The sequence below is a fragment of the Thrips palmi genome, unplaced genomic scaffold (genome assembly GCF_012932325.1).
Source record: "Thrips palmi isolate BJ-2018 unplaced genomic scaffold, TpBJ-2018v1 HiC_scaffold_16, whole genome shotgun sequence".
Taxonomy (NCBI): Eukaryota; Metazoa; Arthropoda; class Insecta; order Thysanoptera; family Thripidae; genus Thrips; species Thrips palmi.
In genome coordinates this window covers 4,175,314-4,194,909 of record NW_023144625.1, presented here as the reverse complement: position 1 = coordinate 4,194,909, position 19,596 = coordinate 4,175,314, and the positions used below count along the sequence as shown (strand labels likewise).

General features: G+C 43.4%; 1 protein-coding gene across 1 annotated transcript; it reads right to left on the bottom strand.

Annotated features, from left to right (window-relative positions):
- Positions 1–248: 248 nt before the first annotated feature.
- Positions 249–19,126, bottom strand: LOC117642494 (myrosinase 1-like). The gene is made up of 11 exons (XM_034380741.1): positions 18,973–19,126; positions 18,661–18,779; positions 15,447–15,581; positions 15,234–15,359; positions 13,386–13,524; positions 11,815–11,919; positions 6,696–6,932; positions 5,194–5,357; positions 3,371–3,511; positions 2,672–2,775; positions 249–465 (listed from the first exon to the last, which is right to left on the bottom strand). Exons 1-11 carry the CDS (start codon positions 19,124–19,126, stop codon positions 258–260), a joined length of 1,632 nt encoding a protein of 543 aa, XP_034236632.1. The 3' UTR covers positions 249–257.
- Between the last annotated feature and the right edge of the window lie 470 nt (positions 19,127–19,596).

The following is a 19,596-nucleotide window of genomic DNA, read 5'->3' as shown; positions in this document are numbered from 1 at the left end:
AATCCCGTTAATTTTTTTGCCGGGATTTACTGTAGTTCAGAACACAGGATTTACCGTGCCTGGCTACAGTATCTACTGTACCTGGTACAGGATATTCCGTACTCCACTCCTGTGGTACAGTAAATCCCGTAGAAAGTACAGTAGATCCTGTTAAAAAAGTACAGTAAATCCTGTAATCTGAACTACAGTGACCGCTGTACTAATCACTACAGGATTTACTGTGATTTTTTTCCCACAGTGTACTTTGAAGTGCAGTACTATAATTCCATTTGGTACAATTGGATCAACACTGCAAGGAAGACAGACACGATTGCGGAGGAGGCAACGCGGTCGCCAGCTCCGGATGAAAGTACTTCGGGCACGAAGCGCTCGGTCATGATCTTCTGGACGAGTTGACCAGACATTTTCAAGGTGCGAGTCTTGTTAGGGGAATCGTGGTCCACACGCACGAGGCCGAACCTGTTACTGCAAAAAGTTTAAAGACAGTTTTCAGTTTAAAAAATGGAAGAACGGACGAGAGTCTTCCCAGGTGGCCGCATTTTTACGAGTTTCACTGTTCAAGGGGCAAACAACTTCGAAAAATTTTGTACGCCGTTATGTCAAATTCAAGTTATTTCAACGTTATTTCAAGGGTATTTCACTGCCAGACACAGCAAATACACGTGAAGGACAAGTCAACACTTGTAGGCGTAGACCAATTTGTCCTCCGCTTGCAAGTGTCGACTTGATGTGTTCGACACTTTCAAGAGTCAACTACACTGTCTCACGCCTATGCATGTGTAGGACACGTCCTACAACAAACTACGGTGAGTTTCTTGTTGTGGACCCACACTTCCAGCCGCCGGACATGTTGTGGTCGACACTTGCAGGTGTTGGACACTGTGTGGTCGACACTTCAAAGCGGCGTCTACGCCTACAAGTTTCGACTTGTCCTACACTTGGATTTGCAGTGCAACGCTATATCAAGTTATTTGAACGTTCCTCGCGTTATTTCACGGGAAACTTAACACCAAATTCAAGTTGTTTGCCCCTCGTTCGTTCTATCGCTTTTATTTCGGAGTTTCGTTCAATAACTAGCGATTAAGAGGCTAATGCGTTTCCAAATTGTTGCATCTGTGTCAGCAATAACAACTTATCACGTTTACCTGTTTTATAACGTACTCTTCAAATCTAAAAGCGTACATTGTATGCTCTACCTGGAGCATGCCTGCAAGCACGCTCTAGCTAGCGCAAGCCTGCCAAGCATGCACTTACGAGTGCATACAAGCCAAGAACACGCCAACTGAAGCATGCATCTAGTGCATAAGGGATAGGGAGTTGTCTGCATCAGTAAGCGTGTACTTGGCATGTATGCACTAGTGCAGCGGTTCCCAACCTTCTTCGGTTCGCGACCCCAAATTTGTAACAAAAAATTTCCGCGACCCTCAGGAAAAATTTCGCGACCCCACGCGACCCCTCCTTTAGCATGCCTTTGATACAAAGTGCGATAATCCACCTTAGTTTGGGAGCAGTATTGCCGCAAAGTTGATCAAAACGCTTAGAAATGTCTTTAAAAAATAGTGTTTTGGGCCGACTTTAAGCAGCCACTGCGTCTGATCCGACAAGGTATTTCGTCCTCCCTCGACGGGGATTTGGTCTTTGGACCTTCCTTTAGCATGCCTTTGTTACGGAGTGTGATTATCTGCCTTAGTTTGGGAGCAGTATTGCCACAAAGTTGATCAAAACGCTCAGAAATGTCTTTAAAAAATCGTGTTTTGGGCCGACTTTAAGCAGCCACTGCGTCTGATCCGACAAGGTATTTCGTCCTCCCTCGACGGGCATTTGGTCTTTGGACCTTCCTTTAACATGCCTTTGTTACGGAGTGTGATTATCAGCCTTAAATTGGGAGCAGTATTGTCTCAAAGTTGATGAAAACAGTAAAAAATGCCTTTGCATGCCATTTTGATCCACTTTGAGACAATACTGCTCCCAAACTAAGGCCGATAATCGCACTCCGTAACAAAGGCATGCTAAAGGAAGGTCCAAAGACCAAATGCCCGCTGAGGAAGGACGAAATACCTTGTCGGATCAGACGCAGTTGCTGCTTAAAGTCGGCCTAAAACACGAATTTTCAAAGGCATTTTCGACCGTTTTGAACAATTCTGCCAGCCGGGAAACAGCCGCGACCCCAGGCGACCCCAACCATCTCGCCGCGACCCCTCGAAATTTTTTCGCGACCCCATTTGGGGTCGCGACCCTAAGGTTGGGAACCGCTGCACTAGTGAGTGCATGCTTGGCAGGCATGCGCCAGCTAGAGCGTGCTTGCAGGCATGCTCCAGGTAGAGCATACAATGTGCGCTTTTGGATTTGTAGAGTAAACTCCAGTCAACCCGTTCACGGAAATTGAAATAATGAGACATTTCAACTTTCGGCGATACAATAAGCATTATCAAAAGGAAGGTCTCACACAAATGTATCGCTGATAAAGGGCGATACTTATCACCGAATAAACGGTCAGACATCAGCGAGACTGGCCCTTGTTTTCCTGGGTGAAATATTACCCTTGCGGCGATACACTCAAGTATGTTTTTCGGTCAAACAATTATGTCTAACCCCTCAGAGGGTGTGAGATGTATCACGTTTTGATTTGCAGAGTCGGTATTGTGCTTCGCCACGGCTTTGAGCTACTTACTCGTATGATTCCCATTCAAAGGAGTCGAGCAGGCTCCACGCAATGTAACCAATCACATTGCATTTGTCTTCATGGATGGCCCGCAGCATCTGTCTGAGATAACCCTGAAAATTGGAAGAGTGCTCAGTTTTATGTCCTGCCATTCGATAACTTAGTGCAACCTGGGACATTCGCTCATACTCCTACGGTCGTTCGGTCTGCCTAAGAACGCTGGGTAATAATCCACACGGCAGAAGCAGCGCCTGAGATTCCCAGGCGGCACCTGAAAAATATACCTCTTTTTCCAGGGTGTGCCTGGGAATCCCAGGCGCCGCTATATGCCGTGCACGGTGTTACTAAAGGGCCAGGAAGCAGAAAAAACAGACACCTACATAATTGTCATTTATCCGCAGGAACAACACATTGTTTGCAGGGAATACATGCAGACTATGAAAAGTTTAAAAAGTCAAAACGATTTACTCTGGACTATTTCTGTGGCTGAATGCATTTAGTGACCATAGACAACGGGGCCATGTTTACGTAACGAACCAGTTGAGGTTCGTCCGGAAACAAAAGAGAGCGGTGCTGGGGTCAGCAGGAAGTGCGGATGAGAAGCGCTCCTACGGTTTTATTTCTAGAAATAAAATTTTATGACTGAGCAAACAAGATGAAACTATTCTGGACCACTGAAGGTCTGAAAATGTATCTAGCCTTACTTACACTCAAGTAAACTTGACGGTGGTGGTCGTCGAGGCCGTCCTCGGGGTAAGATCCGATCCCGTTTTCGGTGACCATGATGCTGATGTCGCCGTAACGGTCCCTCAGCCATAGGAGACTCTCACGGATGCTCCAAGGCGTGGCCTGTGCAGGCAAGTAGACTGTTACCCAGAGGAAAGAGGTCCTCCAATTTGAAGTCCTCAATTGTGGACCCGTACTGAATGGAAAAAAAAGATCCTTTAATTTTTGACCGAACTTAGAAAGCGCTCTGGACCCTTGTTAGGTCCTCCCTCACCCAAAAACCAAACGTGGTCTATCACACCAACTGATGCGCTCAAATGGATGCCATTTTGCCCGCATCAAATCGACACTTCCTTTGTAGAATAATCTTAACTGCGAGAGTAGATGCTAAACAATTGTAACTGTCAGAGCGGACACAAGACAATCCTAATTTTCAGTGTCGATTCTCTCTATCTGCACATGACCTGAAAAGCTGTCTTTTCTCAGAGACAACGTCCACATACTTCAAACAATTACTTGCCGAAGGACGTGCTATCCTCGTAAACATGTGGACATCGTGTTTTAGAGATATTACGATTCAATGATTTGCACTGAAGATTAGTTCATGAACACTTTTAGGTACCTTTGCAGTTAGGATAGTTCTATTCTGGACTGACAGTAAGGATTGTCTTGGATCTAGTCTAGCAGTTAGGATTATTTTTGTTAGGAGGCGTCGAAATGGTGTGGTCATTGGCTGAGCGATAGCGAAGCCCGTTACTCCAGTGCGGTTGAAAAGTTTTGTCTGTCTGTCTGTGTGTCTGTCTGTCTGTGTCTGTGTGTGTGTGTGTGTGTGTGTGCGTGTGTGTGAAGTGTGTGTGTGTGTACACTACTCCTCCTGAACGGCTCGGCCGATCCGGCTGAGATTTTGCAGGCTTATTAGGCATGTTCTTGGCTCGGCACACGCGAAATCTCACTATCCTAGCTCAACTGGTTCAGTTTTTATAGCTGAAAAACACCTAAAAAACGGCGAAAAATCGAGTTTTCTGCAGGTAGATCACCTCTATCTTGAACACTATGGCAAAAACCTACGGAAAATTCTGTAAGCAGCTTGTGGGAATTCTCCGTAGCCCCCTTATCAATATTCTCCGTAGGCTCTTACAGTATTTTCCGTAGGACCGCACAGTATTCTCCGTAGGACCTTACAGTGATCTCCGTAGGACTATACAGTCTTCCAGGTCCTACGGAGAAGACTGTGCGGACTTACAGAGAATACTGTACGGCCCTACGGAGAATTCTGTAAGAGCCTACGGGGAATATTGATAAGAGGGCTACGGAGAATCCTGGCAAAAAAATTAACAGAATTTTCTGTACCTTTTTGCCACAGTGAAGAAAGGAGGATCTGGGGGGTGGAGCCCCCCAGCCTCGACAAGTTAGAAAAACACAAGGGTCAAGATCGTGTTATCTGTAGATGAAGCAACTCTACCTAGAATTAAGGGGGGTCTGGGGGGCGCCAGCATGCAACACGTAAGGAGTAACCGACGATGGATAAGCCAATGCCTGCCGAAGGCAGGCTAGCGCCGCAGGCCAAGGTAGGTACGCCAGGCGCGGATTGGAGGAACAGGCCGCGAGACATCGCGAAGCCTGTTACGACAAGACGCGGTCTGGCGTAAACCTACCTTGTTATATTACACACATCGACGCCTCCTGGCTCTATAATAGTCCTGCCAGAGTAGATCTAAGACAATCCTGACAGTGTACGTCCGTCCTAATCAGCATGAGTAAGATCTTAAAGGGCCCAGTACCAGCAACCCAAATAAAACACTTACGTGCGAATAAGTGCACGCTGGCCGCTCGCCTGTCGGTGGGTCGTCGGGGTGGAGCGCCAGAACGCCCGAATCACGGTCGTACGATGGATTTCCAGCAGACACTGGGGTGCCGTCCGTGGCATCCAGGCCGAAGTACGCGTTCAGTCCGAGGAAGTCCAGGGTTCCTACAACACGAGCACATTCGTCGTTTTTCAACATTGTCCGTTTTATGGGGCACCAAGGTTAAAGTTTTATTTTTCTATTTTGAGGACGAAAGCTCTGTCAAACTGCAATTGCCACAGTCATTTCCAATAAAGAAACTTATCCCAAATATTTTGCGATGAAAATTACAAATCTGCAATGAAAATTATAGCTTAATTTTTCAATGAAATATCACTTTTTTTTCGATACTGGTTACAAAGAAATTGTCTTTAAAATTATAGTAAAACCAAATAACGTTACTACAAAAGGTTCTTTTGCCGCAGAAATTAAGGGGTGGTTATTGCAAAGTAATTCACAGTTGTAGTCCGATCGGTCTGTCCGTAACAGCACGAGCGGTGGCAGCGCGATAGCCGAAATTCTTAGAATTATACCTACATAAGGGTTGTTTTGGCCACGTTTTTAGCTGAAATCTCAATTAGAGACGTAAAGCGTAAGACATGAAATGGACCTTACGAAGCATTTTGAGCCTGCGTAGTACAAACTAATTTACTTTCTTATACAAGTCGGCGCGTCCTAATAGAACAATCCTAACTGTGAGAGCAGATCCAACACAATTCTAACTGCCAGAGCAGATACAGGACAATACTAACTGACAGAGCAGATTTATCCCAACTGCAGATGTAACTAACATACCATGAACAGTGCTTTTGCACATGACGGGGAAAGCTGTCTTTTCTCAAAGTCCGTGACGCCCACATTCTTCATAAAATTACTTGCCAAAGGACTTGTTAAAAAGTTTCATCCTTATATAAATTTTTTAATACGTGGACATTGTATTTCAGAGAAATCGCGATTCACTCATTTGAAGCGGGAAGATAGTTCGCGAACACTTTCAGGTACCTCTGCAGTTAGGATAGTTGTAAGTCCGCACAGACAGTTAGGATTGTCTTGAACCTACTCTGGCAGTAAGGATTATTCTTTTAGGAGGCGTCGAAGTGACAAAGTCTGGCGGCAGTCTGCAGGGCCAGGGGATTCACTTCTACGTGCAGTTCAATTCCCTTGCCAGGTGTCGTCATTGCTTGTGGTGCGGCTCAGACTTCTACACGAGGCAGGTCGCGCTAGCGGCACACTGCAGGGAGGCTGGCGAAAATTTTAGCTGTCACTTGATGACAATTTCAAAGCTTATATACCTTATAAGGGTGTCATGAATAAATTTGAAGGCATACACCACCAAGCCCATGCAGCAAGAACAGGAGCTTTGATAAAAATGTCATCACTGGTCATCATTCACAAGTGATGAAAATGTCTTCCACGATGTTGTCATCAAGTAACAACAAAGTTTTACAGTGTTGCTTCCGCACCGTTGATGAGCATCTTCTCGGCCTGCGTGAAGCTGGGCAGCCTGGACTCCTGGAGGCCTTCCTCGGCGCACTTGGCGTCCACGGTGCGGCGCATGAGGGGAGGGTAGTCGCCGCGCAGCAGGGGATCCGCCACCCAGCCCAGCTCGAACGTGTTGCGCCGCTCCGCCGCCTGGATGTCCTCGTACCGACTCGTCTTGGGCCGCGCGAAGTAGCTCTCCAGCGAAATACCGACGCGGCCTGCAGCGGCAGACAAAATTAGTTTCACCAAGTGCAGCAGGGTGCGCAGACGAAGCAAAATTAGTTAAGAGATTTTCCAAGACTGCAACTGCGCTGGCCAATTGATTCGGGATTTTCTTCAATCGATGTGAAACTTCAGTGGCCGTTGGGCATTAGGGTGCCGCGAAAACACTTTTTTCTGAAATTGATATCGGCTCGGGTGGCAAAGTGTTCTCTCTGGGGTCAATATGAACGGTTTTAAATATCACCCCGATCGGATAATATCTTCAGCCCCCACAACGGCCTTGAAAATCGAATAAATGGTTAAAAACGCCTTGTGGGTAGGCAATTTGTTTGCACGCTTCCGGCCACTTCCAGGCGTGTCCTTACACACTAAACTTCTTACGGATACATCCTATCTGTATTAGGGACACTTTTGTGCAATTATACGGATGAAATCATCCGTATTACAAAGAGTTTTACGTCCGTACCATACGGATATTTTCGTCTGTATGTTACGGACACGAAAACCTTTGTATTACGGATAAAATCATCCGTATTACAAGCAAAATCTTTCCGTAATTGCAATTGCACAAAAATGTCCGTAATACAGATAGGATGTATCCGTAAGAAGTTTAGTGTGTAGGCTTAAAAAGTCGAAAGAGGACCCCCTTAGCCTAAAATAAATTTGTGGACAACCTCACTCTATGATTAATACTAGTTTCTGCAAAGTTAACGCATGATTTTTAACAATTTTGTCATGATTTGCCTGTAAATTCCCACGTATGTCACTTTCGCCCATTTCGACCGTCTTTTTCTCCGATCCCCAGCCGAAAATCCCGGTTACGGTTCCGGAGAAAATCTCCGCTTACGATCGTAAATCGCCCCAAATTTTCCGGTTGCGATCGGAAACCGGACCTAATTTACGGTTACGGTCGGTCACGTCCCGGTTACGATCGGACTTGTTCCGGTTACGATCGGACTCGTTCCGGTTACGACCGGACCCATTCCGGTTACGATCGGACCAGATCCGGGTCCGAGGCCGGACTCGAAGAAGCATGTCCCATGCGTTTAAGTCTCCAGCGAATTTTCAGAAACACTCCATAACTTGTGAACGGTTACTTATAATAAATTTCTGAAGTCAAAATTGGGCGTAGCTCGCAAAGTTTACCCTGTGGCCATGCATATCTAACGCGGATCTCTGCTTGATGGAGCACCACAGAAGACAAACTTGATGTCTTGTGACACTTTGTACTCCGACCGCAATGGTCAGTTACGGTCGTAAACCCTTCCTGGTTACGATCGTAGTCGTAACCGGAAATGTCCGAAATTACGGTCGTAATCGTATTCCGGCCGGAATCGTATCCCGGTCGGAATCCTATCCCGGTCGTAACCGTACTCGGAACCGTAACCGGGATTTTCGGCTGGGTCTGACTTGCTTCCTGAGGTCAGAAGGGTCGATTTAGGGGGGGTTCATTTTGGGTCAAAAATCGCTAGGACGCTCTGTTTGGCGGGAAAATTGGGTCCAATTAATCAATTTTTCTGCAATTTCGGTTATTTTGACCCAATTTTCCCGCCAAACAGAGCGTCCCAGCGATTTTTGACCCAAAATTAACCCCCCCTAAATCAACCCTTCTGACCTCAGGAAGCAAGTCAGATCGGAGAAACAGACGGTCGAAATGGGCGAAAGTGACATACGTGGGAATTTACAGGCAAATCATGACAGAATTGTTAAATATCATGCGTTAACTTTGCAGAAACTAGTATTAATCATAGAGTGAGGTTGTCCACAAATTTATTTTAGGCTACGCGGGTCCTCTTTCGACTTTTTAAGCCTAAGGACATGCCTGGAAGTGGCTGGAAGCGTGCAAACAAATTGCCTACCCACAAGGCGTTTTTAACCATTTTTCCGATTTTCAAGGCCGTTGTGGGGGCTGAAGATATTATCCGATCGGGGTGATATTTAAAACCATTCATATTGGCCCCTGAGAGAACACTTTGCCACCCGAGCCGACATCAATTTCAGAAAAAAGTGTTTTTCGCGGCACCCTATGGGCATAAGGGAAGTTGCCAAAATTGTGGGTCCTTTTGGCTCCTAAAAAAGTGAAAAAAATATCTCGTTCTAATTTTTTTTTAGTATTTTTCCTGTATTCTAGGGCAGCGGTTCCCAACCTTGGGGTCGCGACCCCAAATGGGGTCGCGAAAAAATTTCGAGGGGTCGCGGCGAGGTGGTTGGGGTCGTCTGGGGTCGCGGCTGTTTCCCGGCTGGCAGAATTGTTCAAAACGGTCGAAAATGCCTTTGAAAACTCGTGTTTTAGGCCGACTTTAAGCAGCAACTGCGTCTGATCCGAGGCGGTATTTCGCCCTCCCTCAGCGGGCATTTGGTCTTTGGACCTTCCTATATCATGCCTTTGTTACGGAGTGCGATTAACGGCCTTAGTTTGGGAGCAGTATTGTCTCAAAGTGGATCAAAATGGCATTCAAAGGCATTTTTTACTGTTTTTATCAACTTTGAGACAATACTGCTCCCAAACTAAGGCCGATAATCGCACTCCGTAACAAAGGCATGTTAAAAGGAAGGTCCAAAGACCAAATGCCCGTTGAGGGAGGACGAAATACCGCCTCGGATCCGACGCAGTGGCTGCTTAAAGTCGGCCCAAAACACGATTTTTAAAATACATTTGTGGCCGTTTTGATCAACTTTGCGGCAATACTGCTCCCAAACTAAGGTGGATTATCGCACTTTGTATCAAAGACATGCTAAAGGAGGGGTCGCGTGGGGTCGCGAAATTTTTCCTGGGGGTCGCGGAAATTTTTTGTTACAAATTTGGGGTCGCAAACCGAAAAAGGTTGGGAACCGCTGTTCTAGGGGTCATTCTAAACGCATTTCCGAAGGAGGCCAGTATTTTCTCGCACTTTGATTTTTCCCCTATACTTTAACATGGGGAGATGGCACGGAAGTTACCATGGCACGGAAGTTACATCATAAACAAACGGCGAAAACGGACCAACCCGTTCACCAAATCGAACAGGTGTCTCGCCTAAAGTTTAAGAGACGTGAAAGCGCAAAATGGCCAGGTGGACCGAAATCGATAGGCCAAGTAACACGCTTGCTATTGATGACACGGAATGTTACACACAAACCTGACACATGCCGGATTTTAACCTTTGATGGTCCAGCCAGCCGGAATGGAGCCCTGCAGCGAAAATCCGCCTACCGCGCCGGAAAGAGGAAACCGCGCTGCTCATTCTGGTCGCTGAGCCGAACTTTTCTCGCCACAGGTTCAGCGCTGAGGCGCGAAACTAAAGCTGACGATGTTTGAAAACCAGTACACGGTGGACATTTTTTCATCCAATAAAGCAGGGGGTGAGAGTCACTGGAATAAATTGCTATCCAAGGGTGTCATAAAGGGTTGCCAACGGAACAAAAGGCTGTTCGCGGATTTGCTCTCCGACAAATAGTTCAGGATATTTTCGCCTTGAAACACGGACTTTTTGGACAATGGACAGCACGGAAGTTACATTTTGCCCAGTTTTAGCCTGTTTTGACAGGGAAATGCTTGAACTGCATGCTCGGTTAGTGTGTGGGATAGTAGGGGAGATGAAGTCGAGTCATAGGAATCAAACCGCAGGTCGATACGTCGAAAAATAAGGAAACTGTGGCCCAAAGACACAAAAGGACCCACAATTTTGGCAACCTCCCATAAGGGGGCTCATACATGTTAAAAGCACTTTTCTAAAAAAAAATTTTGATGTAGACGGACTAAGATTTTACAATTTCTGTGTTAAAATCCTTTTAGATAATTGAGTAAGCTTCATTTTGGCTTAAGGGAAAGTGACTTTGGACATTTTTTAGAGATTTAGTCGAAACGTTTAAAATTTTGCTTCTCGTAAGATTTTTGTTCGCATACTTGCTCAGATCTGTGGGGAAAAAATCAGGGAGACTCATCCCCAGTAGTGTCATAGAATTGACTACAATGGGCTTTATATCTGCAATAGTTTTCAAGAAAAAAAATAAAAACAATTTTTGGTTAAAAAATTTGTTTAAAAAATTGTTTAAAAAATTGTTTTTTTTTTCTTGAAAACTATTGCAGATATAAAGCCCATTGTAGTCAATTCTATGACACTACTGGGGATGAGTCTCCCTGATTTTTTCCCCACAGATCTGAGCAAGTATGCGAACAAAATCTTACGAGAAGCAAAATTTTAAACGTTTCGACTAAATCTCTAAAAAAAGTCCAAAGTCACTTTCCCTTAAGCCAAAAGGAAGCTTACTCAATTATCTAAAAGGATTTTAACACAGAAAATGTAAAATCTTAATCCGTCTACATCAAAAAAAATTTTTTGGAAAGTGCTTTTAACATGTATGAGCCCCCGTAAGTCAAGTCACATGGGAAACCCATTAAAAATAGGTTGTTCTGTCCGATGACCACTCACTTGACTCCTGAATTTCGTTGCTCTCGAACGCTCGGAGTCGAAAACTTCGACTTCGTGACCTTTTTTTAATTTTCGTAACAAAAATAACGCAGAAAACTTGATTTTGTCTCAAAATTTAAAACTTGTGTTGAGGAGTCGAAAAAAGGTTCGAGAAGGGACCGTAATCCAAGAATCCAGTTTAGCATTGATTGAATAAAGCCCTCATTCAATTGGACTGCGCACGATTCATTGGAAAATGTCAAAACTTATTTCGTTGATGATTTTGGTGCGGAATTATTGCTTGTGTAGGAAGTACGTTCATGGGGGATTTATAGCTGACTGCGCTGAACCTACGAAGGTTACCAAGAATCTTCGGCAATTTACTACAGTTCCTTGAGCACTTGTTCTCATGGGCATTTACGTTAATTTCAGAGATTTACTTTTAAAGTGAGGTCAAGTAGTTCTCCTAGACGAACCCAGCACCAACCTCCTTGCTCTGCAAACTGCTTGTGGTTGAGACGATAGGCCCTGGCGTGAGCCAGAATCATGTGGTGCACTGTCAGATACTCGTCGCGGCCTGGGCTCCTTTTGCCTGGAGCGAAGATGCCGTAGGGACATTCCACGTGAATCCAACGACGGTTTGAAATCGAGGTCCTCGGATTGCGACCTAAGTGGTATCAATCGATTCGGTATCGGCCCCTGACTCACCATGTAAATTTTTTTGAAAAAATTTCGAATGGTTTAGTTTTTGCACCAGTTTTATGGTTTTATAAGTTTAAAAATAGTAAAAACAAAAATTTTTTTTCAAAATTTTTTGTAGGTGTTCTTGAGGGTTTAGGAATGTGGGAAAAGCATTAAAAGTTGTTTGAGAACCATCTGGGAGGTTTTAAGGGTAGTGAAAATGGTGAATTTTGGTGAAAATTTGACAAATTTCACCGTTCTGAAAATACGTCATCATGGATTTTGGCCAAACTTTTTTTTTCTTTTCCTCTACTATTGGTGCATACTCCCTTAAGAGGGTTTGGATGGCCCGCCACAATTTTTTCTTCTGGAGCCTATAACATGTCTAATTGCGGCATATTTTTCCCTTTAATTGACTGTTTTTTTGTCGTCTCTCTCATGCGCTTACTTGGTCGACCATGCAGATCACTCAAAGTAAGGATATCAGGGCCCAACACAACTCCTGATAGCTAGCTCTTCTAATTGCAGACTTTTAGGGACCCATGCAATCATTATCATTGATACTTTAAACAAATTTATTTTATTTTGAGCACATTTTCACTCATAGATCTCGACTAACCTGAGACATGGAGTTTTGAAGTGGACAAAAGTTTAGTGACAACTCACTATTTAAGGATGGCAAGATTCAGAAATTCTTAATGGAAAGAGTAATCAAGTTGAAACATGTGCCGTACTACATAAAGTCCACTTCGAAACTCCATGTCTCAGGTTAGTCGAGATCTGAGTGAAAATGTCATCAAAATAAAATAAATTTGTGTAAAGTAACTATAATAATGGTTGCATGGGTCCCTAAAAGTCTGCATATAGAAGAGCTAGCTATCAGGAGTTGAGTTGGGCCCTGATATCCTTACTTTGAGTGATCTGCATGGTCGACCAAGTAAGCGCATGAGAGAGACGACAAAAAAACAGTCAATTAAAGGGAAAAATATGCCGCAATTAGACATGTTATAGGCTCCAGAAGAAAAAATTGTGGCGGGCCATCCAAACCCTCTTAAGGGAGTATGCACCAATAGTAGAGGAAAAGAAAAAAAAAGTTTGGCCAAAATCCATGATGACGTATTTTCAGAACGGTGAAATTTGTCAAATTTTCACAAAAATTCACCATTTTTACTACCCTTAAAACCTCCCAGATGGTTCTCAAACAGCTTTTAATGCTTTTCCCACATTCCTAAACCCTCAAGAACACCTACAAAAAATTTTGAAAAAAAATTTTTGTTTTTAGTATTTTTAAACTTATAAAACCATAAAACTGGTGCAAAAACTAAACCGTTAAAAATTTTTTCAAAAACATTTACACGGTGAGTCAGGGGCCGATACCGAATCGATTGATACCACTTAGGTCGAAATCCGAGGACCTCGATTCCAAACCGTCGTTGGATTCACGTGGAATGTCCCCGTAGCCATACACCAGCGTAGCGAATATGTGGGGTTCGTTAAGTGTAGTCCACCACTTCACCTGATTCATGAAATGTCGAAATGTCACATTTGTAAAGTCTTAAATCGACGAGTCCTAACACAATACTCGTATTTTGCAATGCAGATCCAAGATCCAAGGGGGGCAAGGCGCTTGATTTCGGCTTACATTGTAGCTTCAATTTTCATGCCATGTTTGGTATGTTTTCGAGGATACTGCTGACAAAAGTGAAAGAGTTCAAATTCCGTTGCAATTAATTTCGATATGACTAACATTCTTCATATGAGTTGAGCTTTATAACCCATGTCTCCAAGAAAGCTTTAACCGAAATTTATAATCAGATTGACCGTAATAAACACCAGGAAGACGAATGCAGCCTCGAATGGTGAAAACTTTGATTTGAACTGTGGATGGTCGAAAGATGGCACGCTATACTCTGAAGCAAGGAGGAACGTAAAAAGATGCCCTTTTGAACGTTGGATCGTTGCAGACGTTCGAGTGCTATGACACAATCGTTTCAATTTGAATGGAGACCTTATCAGGTCGGCTAGGCCAGCGGTTCCCAACCTTCTTCGGTTCGCGACCCCAAATTTGTAACAAAAAATTTCCGCGACCCTCAGGAAAAATTTCGCGACCCCACGCGACCCCTCCTTTAGCATGCCTTTGATACAAAGTGCGATAATCCACCTTAGTTTGGGAGCAGTATTGCCGCAAAGTTGATCAAAACGCTTAGAAATGTCTTTAAAAAAATCGTGTTTTGGGCCGACTTTAAGCAGCCACTGCGTCTGATCCGACAAGGTATTTCGTCCTCCCTCGACGGGCATTTGGTCTTTGGACCTTCCTTTAGCATGCCTTTGTTACGGAGTGTGATTATCTGCCTTAGTTTGGGAGCAGTATTGCCACAAAGTTGATCAAAACGCTCAGAAATGTCTTTAAAAAATCGTGTTTTGGGCCGACTTTAAGCAGCCACTGCGTCTGATCCGACAAGGTATTTCGTCCTCCCTCGACGGGCATTTGGTCTTTGGACCTTCCTTTAACATGCCTTTGTTACGGAGTGTGATTATCAGCCTTAAATTGGGAGCAGTATTGTCTCAAAGTTGATGAAAACAGTAAAAAATGCCTTTGCATGCCATTTTGATCCACTTTGAGACAATACTGCTCCCAAACTAAGGCCGATAATCGCACTCCGTAACAAAGGCATGCTAAAGGAAGGTCCAAAGACCAAATGCCCGCTGAGGAAGGACGAAATACCTTGTCGGATCAGACGCAGTTGCTGCTTAAAGTCGGCCTAAAACACGAATTTTCAAAGGCATTTTCGACCGTTTTGAACAATTCTGCCAGCCGGGAAACAGCCGCGACCCCAGGCGACCCCAACCATCTCGCCGCGACCCCTCGAAATTTTTTCGCGACCCCATTTGGGGTCGCGACCCTAAGGTTGGGAACCGCTGGGCTAGGCTCATCTGCAGCTGACTCTCATTGACACAAATGCGACACACAGACACTGTATTCCGAGTACTCAATCCAACGTGACACCTTTCGCGTTCAAACGAAACTTATCGCTCCTAGAATGAAAGTTGTGTCCACGCCAAAGTGGGTAAAAACCGATGAAAACGCCAGATGACGATTTGCGGAACTGACGAAAAATCGCGAAGACTGTTTTTAGACAATGTTTAGTGGATATCCACGTGTTATAGAATGTAACCCCGTCTCAGTCTTCACTGTTTATAAGATAAAAAGACGTTCACGCATACCTGATCACCAAATGTCTGAAACGCGAACATCGCATATTTTTCGAAGTATTCAACAATCTCATAGCCCAGCCATCCTTGAAAGCGATCTTCGGAGATTTGTGGGTGCTCCAAGTGATACAGCGTCACCTACAAACATGCAACAATTTAAATATTGATGTTTCATATTTCAGAGTCTGCTTTTGCATTAAAAAAAAAAAAGCAGTTGCAACGTACAATAGGAGTAATGTTGTTATCAAGCAGTTCTTGGATGAGGTTCTTGTAGTATCGAACACCGGCCTTATTTGCGTTTTCTAGTTCTCCTGTTGGTAATAAACGTGACCAAGACAGAGAAAACCGGTACGCATTGACCTGAAATAAAACGGAAATTTTATTTAATACCCTATTTCTCTTTATACAGCCCTATTAAACTTAAACTCAGCAATGTCTTGTTTGCGATTTCATCAGGGAATTTGATGCCACCTGACTGAAGTACTCTGTATTCATCTATTGGTGCACACTGGCAAGAACACACCTTCAGATGCACACAGCCAATCCAAGTGTGAGACAGTCTCACTCCAGTTAGTGCGAACCACTGTGTCTCACGGACTCTCATTCCCAGGAACATGACATCACGTTGAAACGAACGTGACACGTTCGTTTGTTTGATCATTGTCACGTTCGTTTGAATGTAAACAAGCTGATTTTCGTCCAATTCACAGCCAAACGAATGTGACACAATGCTCAAACGCTGGAATGAGAGTGCGCTTACAAGCGTAATGTCGAGTACGGACTTGGAATCGCCAGCGCCACCTACCCGACACCCGACCCGAGTGGCAGGGGCACTGAGAAAACCTTACAAACTATTTTAGGCCTTACAAAGGAAAGCGGCTTGTTGGCGAGCGATAGCGAGCCCTTGCCGTGTTTGGGCGCTCCGAAAAGTGACTGGTCGTGCGTCTGTCTGTCTGTCTGTCTGTCTGTCTGTAGCGTACACGCTCACGTTTCTCAGCAACTACAACACTAATAGTTACCAAATTTTGCACCGAACATCCCCTAAAGGTCCCACAGGGGGAGTTTATTTTATATTCACGATTACTACCGTTTGAAATATTCAAAACATCTTTTTGAATTAGGTTCTTAGCGTGGTTAGGTTGGCAGCATATATAGCAATTTTTCATACTTGCGGCCGCGGCTCTCAAATACGGGACTGGCAAAACATTGGCAAATAAAACAAAATAGAGAGGAGAAGGGCTTAGAAGTGAGTTCGGTCTTAGTTTTTCGATATTCTAGAATGATTGAAACCCCTCCGGAGTGTCAACACAGTGAAATACGGAAAATGAAAGTGACAATTATTACGCGTTTCGTCCGTCCGCCCCCTCCCCTCCCCCGCCACAGGGGAAATGTTTTAGTCAGTGGAGTGTGTTTGATCGTTTGATAATTGCAAGAATGATTTGGTCTTTTTAAGTTTTGAGAGAGTATTTCCATTTTTATTCTCAGACATTATACTTTTTAGTTGTTTGCTTTGCTCAATAACAGTTAGAAAATAGATCAATGCAATCTAAAAGTACAAACCAGACACTAATCTTGCCAAAATAAATAGTATTTGCTGACTCTTGGCACTGACTCTGGGGAAAGGCTTCATTGCAATGCTGTAAGTTTACTATAGTACTAACCTTAAAGATAACTATATGGTGAGTGAGAGTAGCGCATACATGGTTTGACATTGACATCTGATTCAATGAGACGATTCAGTGACTTGGTCATATGATTTCATGAGACGATTCTTTTAACTTCATCATACATTGTCTGCGACAACTGGTAATTTGTGTCAGTCATGGTTTGAGTTGGCTGTCTTTTTAATTTATTCAGAATGTTAGGTAAATACTTATGCTATACTGTTTTAAAGATTAAATATCACATCATGACTATCATTATGAATAAGATTAACTTGCGTTTAGCAATAAGTGGGCTCGACATTGAATTCAATGGAACGATTCATTGGATCTGACAGAAGGTCTTCTCCGTAAAGTAGTTGCAATCAGCCTGCCTGTAAATGTGTCTCTTTTTAATGAATTGAGATAAATCAATGAAGTTTCATCCACTAGTTTAAAATAAAAGGGAGATAAAAGGCTTTTTAGGTATTACTTATAACATTGTGTATTCATAAGTTCAATAACAAGGAGATATCGAATGGTAATTGAAGCATTTGTGAATCGTATTAAGTAATTCAATGCTGGCTGTTGAATGTTACTCGACTGAGTAACAGTGTTAGGGTTCATGTTACGACACAATGAACAGGAAACACACTTAGAAATTGCGAAAATAACTTCCAATTTCATCCCAGACCATTACTTTTCCCAAAATTTACCAATTTCTGAACAAAATTTTGAAGTCGAGTTCTACATAGTTTCCTGCAGTTTTGGGTGTGCTGATCACGAAAATGACTTCCAATTTCATCCCAGACCTTTACTTTTCCAAATATTTACCAATTTCGGACCAAAATTTTTGAGTCGAGTTATACATAGTTTCCTGCAGTTTTTTGGGGTGCTGATCACGAAAATGACTTCCAATTTCATCTCAGACCTTTTCTTTTCCAAATATTTGCCAATTTTGGACCAACATTTTTGAGTCGAGTTATACATAGTTTCCTGCAGTTTTTGCTGTGCTGATCACGAAAATGACTTCCAATTTCATCTCAGACCTTTACTTTTCCAAATATTTGCCAATTTTGGACCAGAATTTTTGAGTCGAGTTTTACATAGTTTCCGGCAGTTTTTGGTGTGCTGATCACGAAAATGACTTCCAATTTCATCTCAGACCTTTACTTTTCCAAATATTTACCAATTTTGGACCAAAATTTTTGAGTCGAGTTTTACATAGTTTCCTGCAGTTTTTGGTGTGCTGATCACGAAAATGACTTCCAATTTCATCCCAGACCTTTCCTTTTCCTAAAATTTACCAATTTGTGACCAAAATTACAAAGTTGAGTTTCCCATTGTTTCCTGCAGTTTTCAGTAAGATAATCACGAAAATGACATGAATTCCGGCCTTTTCGTGACGGAAGACACTGTATTGGCCTTATTCTCCACATATTCTTCGCCATCTCCTATAAGAATGTGTTCAGACGCATCGCTCGCCTACTACGCGCCCAAACTAAACGGCGCGTACCCCTAGTTATAACAAAATATTTTGAGCCTACATAAGCTTGCAAAGAAAATACTTTGTAATTTACGGACTATATTCGTATAACAAAGTTAAGTAGTTCGTTATGAATGCTCTAAATACATCGTACCCCCTCCCCCAAAAGTGCCCCAAAGGCCGCCTTATTGAGTGTGCGCTGTCGCAAGTTGAAAATGCAAGCGTGGATTATCGAAGCTGGGCAGCGATGCGAAGTCTTGCTACGACGAGACACCGTCTAGCGTAGACCTACACGTGCCTCGCGGCATCTTACCTTGAGTTCCTTCAGCAGGCGGACGTCTTCTTTGTACTTGTGATACGAGTCGTCTGCTATGTCACCATTAAGCCGCCCTGCACTGTGGAAGAAGTGGTCTATTTGACTGACTCCCTTCCCTGGAAGAATAATAATCACGGTACATTATTATTCCAGACAGGAGAAGAGAGCTTGTGTCGCAGACGAGCTGCACGTGTCCCAAAACACGTTCCCTGAAACACTGTTACACAAAACTGAACTGTGGTGTAACTGCTGACGCCTTTTCAATCGAGTTACCGTATGGCAAACCGTCTGGTAGGTAAAAGGCCTTACCGTCTTCGTCCCACGCTCCCTCCACTTGGTAGCTCGAAGAGCCTGCACCGAAAATGAAGCCGTCTGGTAGACGGTAGATTGCGTCGTCGCTTCCATTCGAGAGCTTCGCCGGAACCTTCAAACAAGAAATCTGTAATGAGCTCAGCAGTTTCATTTAAATTCACGAAATTCAAAAACTGCAGCCAAGTTCAAAAAATTCATCAAATTTTAAAAAAAAATCTGGAATGTTCACAAAATTTTATTAAAATTTGTCAAAATTCATGAAAATTCAACAAAAATTTCAAAAAATGTGTGAAATTTACGGTTATGTACACCAAAATTCAAAGTAATTTCCCCTTGGCAGTGATTGCGCATTCAAATTTTAATTTTGGTTTGAATCTCTAACCAGGATCTCAACTGTAGGAAGGCCAATTTTTTGTTACACCTTGATTTATTGAAAGCGAAAGATGACAGTCGGTCGGACAAGTTTCTGCCCTGTGTTTGCAGGACTCCACGAGATCATGTTTTCGCTTAGCAATGAGCGATAGCAAAGTCTTATCTACAGATGCATACTTGAATCAGTTCACACCTATAACGTTTGCATCTGTGGTGTGTACTCATCCTAGTATATATATATTTAAATTT